General features: G+C 39.4%; 1 protein-coding gene across 1 annotated transcript in view; it reads left to right on the forward strand.

Annotated features, from left to right (window-relative positions):
* The window catches only part of PCSK1 (proprotein convertase subtilisin/kexin type 1), a 31,663-nt gene extending 23,575 nt beyond the window's left edge, over positions 1-8,088 (forward strand). The window contains exons 10-14 of the mRNA XM_086628718.1: positions 137-370; positions 1,876-2,033; positions 4,068-4,201; positions 6,027-6,188; positions 7,726-8,088. Of these exons, the coding sequence (XP_086484844.1) occupies positions 137-370; positions 1,876-2,033; positions 4,068-4,201; positions 6,027-6,188; positions 7,726-8,088 (1,051 nt within the window). The remainder of the gene's footprint in view (positions 1-136; positions 371-1,875; positions 2,034-4,067; positions 4,202-6,026; positions 6,189-7,725) is intronic.
* The last annotated feature ends 1,003 nt before the right edge of the window (positions 8,089-9,091 follow it).

Consider the following 9,091-nt stretch of genomic DNA (forward strand, 5'->3'; position numbering starts at 1 on the left):
AAACATGCAATGTGCTGTATATTTTAAAATAATGGAACACTATATACATTCAAAGCATGTTCTGTTGCCCACTAGTAATTGAGAGAAAAATGGTAGATAGCCCTGAAACAATTAACCAGGAACATTTTCTCAACAGCCCAAATCTAACATGGAGGGATATGCAGCACTTGGTAGTGTGGACCTCAGAATACGATCCATTGGCTGGAAATCCAGGGTGGAAAAAGAATGGAGCGGGACTGATGGTCAACAGCCGATTTGGGTTCGGACTGCTCAATGCCAATGCGTTGGTAGATTTAGCTGATCCCAAAAGATGGAAAGGTGTACCAGAAAAGAGAGAGTGTATTGTCAAAGACAAAAGCTTTGAACCAAGGTAAGAATTTGCATTAGCAGTAACTGAGCTTATGTCTGTCTTAGTAAAGCCTGAAGGATAGTGTTCTGCACAGATTGCTCTGAACCAGACTGAGAGATTTCTTTTGATTCATTTGTTTTTGCCTTACTGTTTTCCTCAGGGGCAGGCAAGCAGCGTTTGTTTGCTTTTTTTAGTGTAAGACTGATAGAAATTACTGGCATGAAGCCTTAACAAAGAATAAGATTATTGTGTCTGCTTGTGCAGACAGCATGTGGATGGATGATACTGTGAGACTGAACCTGATCAGATAAGATATTAATGTTTAGATGGCTGTCGGAAGGTGAATAAAAAGATACCAAAGTCTCCTGGGGATTTTAAAAAAAAACCATCTGTAATCGGTCTTAGCAATTCTTCTCCTGTGACAGGCTTAGTAGATGTTGAAATCAAGGCGATATATTGAGCTTTAGTCACATCCATAGCATGTCTCTTATGAATCACAAATGTCTCAGAGGCTCACTGAGAAGTTTTACCAGCCACGTTCACAAGTGCTCCCAGCATTGTGAGCCTAAACTGAGCTCAACATACAGGTAAGTTATAATTAGTCGCTGAGCCAGTTAATCAGTAAGGATATCTAGACCATTTTGTTTCCGCTTGTTTAATTTGGGATTTGTTGTCTAGAAAAAACAGCTATTTCAAAGATTGAAATTATGCTGTGTGAGGGCACCAAAAATCTGTCTGTAGAAACATACTGCAGTGTCTTGAAGTGTCACTGCTTGGTAACCTTATTATTTATGCTATTTTACTATCAATTGGCTTTTATAAGCTCTCTCCTTTCCACAGAGTGCTGATCCAGTACTGATGCATGTAATACTTGCTGTTTATGTCTCTTTGTTGCAGTTGTCTATTTTACATTATAAAAACAAAGATCCCACGGTTCTGAGTTTAGAATGATTTACATGGAGATTTAGATACCCCATTCTCATTAGAAGTAATGAAAATTGTGCAGGGAAAGCTATGCACAGTAGCTCTCTGTACAGAGAATGTACAGAAGATGTAGGTGGTTTTTTCTTAAGGTGATGTCATTGAGTACAAAGGGTTAAAGTGGCTGTGCCCGCTGCAATATTTTAACTTCCTGATAACAGCACTTCTGGATATTCGAATGAGGTGACTACGTGTAAGTCTGATACAGTTGTGTGATGTAGCTTAGCTGCCTGCAGAGACTGTTTTTTTGTAGTCTCTGTGGGACAGCCTTTGGTTATCAAACTTGCTCATGTGCTTCTGGGGTGTATTGCACAAGCCTCGTTTATGCAGTAGCTATCATTTGGTCCACTTGAGTATTATCTGTGCTTCCAGAACTTCCCATGTTTTTTCTTGGAGCATTCAGAAAAATAATAAATGTAAAATGTGTCTTTACTTCTTCCTTTCTCATCATTCTGAAGTGAGTGTTAAACGTGTCATTTGCACTTCACATAATGATCCGGAATCAAAAGTTTCTGTGAGTAATCAAAGAACTGCAATTTTGCCAGATTATTAAGAGCAAATGAGGAAGTCATCATTGAAATTCCCACAAAAGCCTGCGAAGGTCAAGAAAACTCCATTGCATCTCTGGAGCATGTGCAGCTTGAGGCAACGATTGAGTATTCCCGTAGAGGTGATCTTCACGTCGCTCTGGTGTCTCCCTCAGGTACAGGAGGCAAAGACATGCTTTGTTTGTATTGCTGTAGTGTGTGTCACGTTTATTTCATAAGAAACCACCTCTGCGTTCTCTGGTGGATTAAAGAGAGCTAAATATATTGTTAAACAAACCTGGTCACCTCCAATAAGTGAGCACGAGGACAAAGCATCTTGGGAACTAGAGAACTGGTTCTCTGAAACCCTTTTCCAGCCTTCGTGTGTTCTGGGTTTTTCCCATAAGAGTTTGAAAATCATACCTCAGAAAATGAAGGCACTGTTTCTAATACATTTTCGTTCTGGCAGCAGGACGTATAAAAACTGAGAGTTCCTGGCAGACAACAAATTACAGTTCAATAGTGCTTATCAGCCTTACTGTGATTTAAGAAACTAATACAAAGCTGAGGAAGTCTGACTCCTTAGATCTCATGTAACTGTGTCTCCCCGTTGGTATATTTAAAAACACAGCGTCCCTGTTGGGCACCTTGGTACAGCTATACTAAATGTGCTGGAATATGGCAAGCTGTCTTGACAATACCCTGAAGTAATACCATAAGGAGACAAAAAAAAAGGAGAATTAGTATAAACAACTTTGTAGAGAGTAAGATCTATTAGATCAGCTGGTATTATTAGGAAAAACAGACAAGCTTTCAGATGTGAATTTAAACATCAGACTAGTCTAATTTACTGATGGTAAAGGCTATTCTAGTAAATCACAGACAGTAAACCAGTAGAGCCTTGTTCGTATCGTTATTGCAGGACCTCACTGGAGAGCAGGGTTAAGATACTGTACATGCAGTGTATTTCCAAACCCTGCCTTGTCTGGGATTCCTTTTAAGCCTAACTTTAACTTCTTCTTTTCTGAGTTTACCTTTTATCTTATGAGCAATGTTGCTCTCAGGTGTTTTACCTTTGTCTTTTGGGGTATTTTCAAATTTAATTCTGTCTTAGGTAAGTTTTAGTTTGGTGGTAAATATAGGGACTGTCTCTAGGTACATCAGGGAGATGACAGCAACAGTAGCTGTCATTCCACTTTTATAGAGGTATTTCCCTCCCAAGACACTGTTCTGCTGGTGATATGTAGGAAGCATGGCTTCGTCTTGGAAAAACACTCCTCTTTGAAAGATTGACAACAGCAGTATGTTCTTCATCTTTGTACTTATGTCTGTGGGTTCAGCTGAGGTAGCAGCAGTCAAGTGCTGCTGCCTCTGCTGTAGTATCATGTTGCTGTCATGTTTAGACTGTTCTTTCTCTTGGTTCTTACTGGTTTTCCACGTTCTGCAAAACATACTACCAAATGTATGTCATTCGTTTTCTATATTTATGGTATTACCTTTAAATACATTTATATCTTGTGATCAGGCTCCCCAGGGCTTCTCTGCTCCTTATTATGTAAATATAGCTTCCTTGCTCTCTCCTTATATGCAAACAAGCACAGTAAGTATCCTGCTGTGCCGTAGAATCTCTTCTGCTGAAGAAATACTTTGTGAACTGCAGCATTTTTGTAATAATAATAATAATAATAATAATAATAATAATAATAATAATAATAATAATAATAATAACGACAACAACAACAATGCAAATGCTTTTCACCCTGTTGTCTTTGTGGGCTGTAGCAATTTACATCCAACCCAAAAGCAGTGATGAATTCAGGATAAGGCTTTGGTTTCACAGTACTGCTTTGCCTTGGAAACTTCTGTCTCAGAAGTTTGCTGAGCTGTTCATTAGTGGCAAAGACTGGTTGTGTCCCACCTCTGTTTCTTACGCTTCTCTATGCGCATCCACTACTTCTCTGTGTTAGAGATTGAACACTGGGCAAGATGTACCTTTTTAATGTGACCTGATATGCTATTTTTATGCTCTTAAGTACTGCTGTGAAAATAACTGAAGGAACAACTGATCAGAAATAGCATGCTTCCTGTCCCACAAGACGCTGTTAAATAGTGTATTTTCCGGGTTCCCTATGCAGTAGGTATAGTGCATGCTGAGCAGAGTGTTTGGGCATGTGCGAAGAGTCATTACTGTTGATCTTGCACTGACACAGGGACCAGCACTGTCTTACTCGCTGAGAGGGAGAGAGATAAATCTCCCAATGGCTTTAAGAACTGGGACTTCATGTCTGTTCACACATGGGGAGAGAATCCAACAGGCACCTGGGTTTTAAGAATTACTGATGTGGTAAGTACGTCTGTCTGTGTGTTGACTAGCTATGTTTGGAAGCTATCACAGGTAAAATGATCACTAACCACTACCAAGCACGTTGAAGAGTGATTCTTCTCATTAAGCAAGCTACAAGGGTTTATTTACACTAAATATCTACCTGGGTTAGAGATTAAAGAAAAAAGATAGGGTCAGATTTTCTTGTTCTTTACATAAATGCAAAGCACCATCCTCTTTTCACTGACGTGTACCTGTCAAAAAAATTTCATGCCTGTGTTTTTAATGCATTATAGGTCACTGAAAGAAATCAGTTAATACAGTTTTCTGTGATTCACAGAGTGAAATATGTAATCGAATTAGCATATGATTAACTGCAAATTAGGTTTTTCTGCAGAAAAGAACGCAGGATAGATCTAGTCTTCTTTTGGAGTATGTGCATAATTTTCATTAACTCAAAACCTTTTGAATTAATGAATTTCTGGTGACCTTGGAGACCTACCTTTCCTTAACTTCTTTCTTAGAGTAATTACTGCTGAACAACGTTTAAGGATTAAAGCCAAGAAATCTACAGATATGAAATAAGTAAGTTTACTAAAACCACCTGGGGATATGGATTACAACAGCAAGACACCAAAATAGAACTGCCTGATAGGCAACTGAAAAATCATTTCTCTTCAAAAAGAGAGTGATCAAGCACACTCACCCCTGGAGAATTGCATTGAAGTTGTCTGTTAATAAGCTAGTCATTAGGGGTCAGATCCTGAAACTGAATGCTTCCTATCAGACACTGAGCCTCCAACCCCTATTGGCCTCAAATTTTAAACAGGAGGATAATGCCAAGTACTAAGCAGATGGAGAACGCAGTAGACGTAAATATTATTATCAACAGTGTAGTGTTAATACTGCAGGCTTATAGATAACCCCATGGTTACAGATATCCTGCTCTTTGTAATTAATATAATGCATTTTTTGGAACGAAGTTAAGAAGAGCATTTTGTTTGTAATTATCTCTCATTTTGCATTTTCAACTGAGAGGTTCCTGAAACTTAAAATAAATCAAGCTCTTTGTCCTAAAGAGGTAATGCTCTCTTTTCTCAGCTTGTAGGGTTTTGTGATTCCTGAAATAAGTTTTTGCATTAATGACCCTAACTGAAATTGCAGATTCCCATGCAGAGTTATTCATAATTTAGTTGTCATGTAAGTTGTGCGTATTAACTTTGGCATAGACTTCTGTTTGAAAAGAAGAGCTTCAGCAGCCATCTTCAGTCACTAAATGACTGAGCAAAAATTCTGAAAGAAGCTTTCGTAAAATATAGTTTCAGTGTTCTCTGTAATTGCCTCTTCCACTTTCTACTGTTTAAATATTGCCGCCAAAACACGTGAACAAAGCATTTGTTGCCCACTTCCACATGCTCTGTTTCAGATTGCTGTTGTGCACCACTATAGAATGTTATTCAAGTTACTATTCCAATGGTAACTTTGGTGAGGAAATTGCCCAGGAATGACTTAGTGAACAAGTACTAATAACACAACATACTACTTTGGTAATTTTTAGCGTTCTGTGTTATGACAAAGTTCCATTAATGCTTACGTGATTAATTATTTATTATGTTGCATCAAAAGGTGAATATCTGGCGTAGTTGAGCCATTATATTAAATCCCACTTTCTGATATATCCTGTCTCTAATATATCTGTCTTTTGGTGCTTATAAATCATTGTTTAAATTTAGATACTGAAAGTTTATGATTTATTTTGGTCAATTCTATCTACTTTACAATCAAGTGTCCCGTTTCCTCTTCTTATGTCTCAAGAACCTACGCTAATGCCATGCTTGTCTTTTAGTCCAGAAGAATACAAAATGAAGGAAGGATTGTAAATTGGAAATTGATTTTGCATGGCACTGCTACCCAGCCTGAACATATGAAGCAGCCACGTGTATACACATCCTACAATGCTGTGCAAAATGACAGAAGAGGAGTGGAGAAGGTGACGGACTCTGTAGAGGTAGTGTCACATTACTTTTTTTCCAAACGTACTTTTCAATTTATAAGAAAACTGTGTTTTTTTTCCCAGTAAGAAGACACATACTCATTCTGTATTCATTTTGTCTAGCCCCTGACCCCTTTTGAGTTGTGTATTGTAATTTTTTTGTCCACGTCAACAACTGATATTTTTATTAGTCTCTGTTTTCATATGCCAACATGTAAGGGTTTTAGGATGGTAAGAGGATATTGCTACTAAAGCAGTGAACTCAATAGCTAATGCAGTTGAGTGGTACAAGGAGGGAAGACGCCTCTGACAGACACATTAAATTTAAGTAATGCTGGTGAGAGCAAGTGTCGCATCCAAAAGGAGCTTTGGCTGCTGGAGTGCTGCCAGGGAGATTGGAAGGAAGTTAATGACAAAAGACGTGACAAGAGTCAGGGAGCAACTGATTCAGAAGGTTTGGTTAAGTGGATCTATTGCACCTAGCTCCTTCGTCACCCCTTCTTCACCTTTCAGATAGAGTGCTCTAAATTCACTCCAGGTTTCCAAGAGTGACGGTGGGTTTCTGGGTGCACAGGATGGTAGTACTGGACGTTTTCACAATGCTTGATTATGTCAACATCTTCAGAATACTTTATTAGTCACATCGCATCAATTTGTCTCCCCATTAAGTAATTAGGATGTCCATAAAGTATAGAGAGGTTAACCTTCCTCAGCCAGGTTATGAAGGAGAAGATTGAAGGAGACATGATTATGGTCTTTAAATACATTAAATAAGTCGCTGCAGGCGTGGCAACCATTTGCAAGAAAATAAATTTGAAGAAAGTGCACATGCATTCAGGAGGTACTGCAGGGGAAGATTGGTGGGCGTAGTAAAAACCAGATGAGGAAAATGAGTGTTAGTTAGGAAGACAATCCCAGTGTAAATGAGGAAGCTATGCAGCCGCATACTACTGCGTCAGTATGGGAGGCATAATAGACACTGTCGAAACAAGACCGTGCCTCTCACCGACTTCTTCGTACATCCGTGTCTGGCATTAATCTTCCAAGGTTTCCAAGGTATATGTTGTGGTCACCTATTAGCCATACTTCACTGTCTTTTCTCAGGTGAGAGCATCTGCAGGGCAGGTTATGCGGATGCACTGGTTCAGTCCTTTTCACAGGGGTACGTGGCACCGTCAGAGCTGCCGTGACCACTGCATATGCTTCCTTCAGTTACACTGCTAAGGAGCTGCCTCCTGTCATACAACCAGGAATACCTCTTAAGACGAGGACAAATCCTGCTATAAAATGTCGTGTTGTATCCTGCCAATGCGGAATCTGAATTTGTGACTTCCTATGTTGTCAGGGGGATTTCACTATTTTGTACAACGTCGTCCTTTTGATAGTCTGTTTTGGTGTATAATGGTCTAATTCTTTTCTAGATGCTAAGTGGCTCCTGAATGAAAAAATAGCATCTGCTCACACATAGATGGAAATCACTAGCCATAGCAAATCTTAATCCAGTCAGTTTTTCATTGACACCTAACCCTTTTTATGTTAACCTGTATTCTAGGACCATACAGCACAGGAGGACCCGAGTGGAAAACCCAAAGTCACAGAAGATACCAGTAGTAGCAGTGACAAAGCAGAAGATAAAATCCCGTCAGAGGCTATGCTACATTTGCTGAGAAGTGCTTTTAGCAGACAGATGGCTCAGAAGCGACTGCCAAAGAAGACCGCAAGTGAGAGGTTAAATATTCCATATGAACACTTCTATCAAGCCCTTGAAAAATTAAACAAGCCCTCCCAGTTGCGGGACTCAGAAGAAAGCCTGTACAGTGACTACGTTGATCTTTTTTACAATGCCAAACCATACAAGCATAGGGATGATCGACTGCTGCAAGCCTTGGTTGATATTATAAATGAAGGAAACTAAACTATAGGGTATGGCACTGAGTTGGAAATACTCGTTCTCCACATCCCGCCTGTAGTTTTTTTTCAGAAGTCTGTTGTATGCTCTAGTTGTGTGATTGCTGCTTTGATTGCTTCATATTTAATATAAATATCAAGGAAGGGAAAAAACGGATGTGGGAGGATAAGGCAGTAAACTGATGCTTTTTAGTAATAGCTTTTTTCAAAGCCTATCTTCATTGCCATCAGAGTAGATTTGTCCCCTCAGGCATGAAATGCAGCAGTATTCCCCTGAAAACTCTAATGCTCTATTTTAAACAATTTTCCAGTTACTTATTCTTTCACCTTATTCACTTAACGTGCAGTAGGATTCAAAACCTGAATTGCCAAGCAGTTTTGAATCAAACTGCTAAAGCTATGGGGAGATACTCTTATCCCTGGATTTGTAATGAATATTACAGTCTTTCTTACATTTGACATTTATTCCAGATTCAATATTTACAGCCGTTACTGCTTCCGTCATATGATTTTTATTCCTTCTCCAAACAACAATACTCCCTTACCCTTCTGTTGCCCCGTAAAGGAGCAGCTGGGAGGCTGGAGTTGAGTGAACAGTGGTGGAAGTTATTTATGATTTGGACTACAGGCAGACATACACTAACATAAAAGAGCCCCAAAAGAGGCATCCCAGACTGTGGGATGGCGTTCTCACCACCTAATTTTAACTACCTAAGTGAAGTGCCTGAATCATGAGCCCAGTCTTTCTAGGCTGTGTGTGGCTAATGAAGACAGAGCATCCTATAGATTGCACTTCCGAGCATTTGGCTAGTCTTTATGTTGGTACTGAGTTACCTCATGGAGTACTGCATGAGCTTTGGAGGATCAACCTCCTACCTGTGGAACCTCAGTCACACTTCTAAAATGAAATAATATAAATGCCTTCTGAGATGCCTGCGTCTGCAGTGGTCAGGACAACAAAGCTGAGATCACTTTGCCCGTTCCTTGAATTGTGACCAAAGTGGAACAGA

This window comes from Tauraco erythrolophus, chromosome Z, assembly GCF_009769465.1.
Source record: "Tauraco erythrolophus isolate bTauEry1 chromosome Z, bTauEry1.pri, whole genome shotgun sequence".
NCBI lineage: Eukaryota > Metazoa > Chordata > Aves > Musophagiformes > Musophagidae > Tauraco > Tauraco erythrolophus.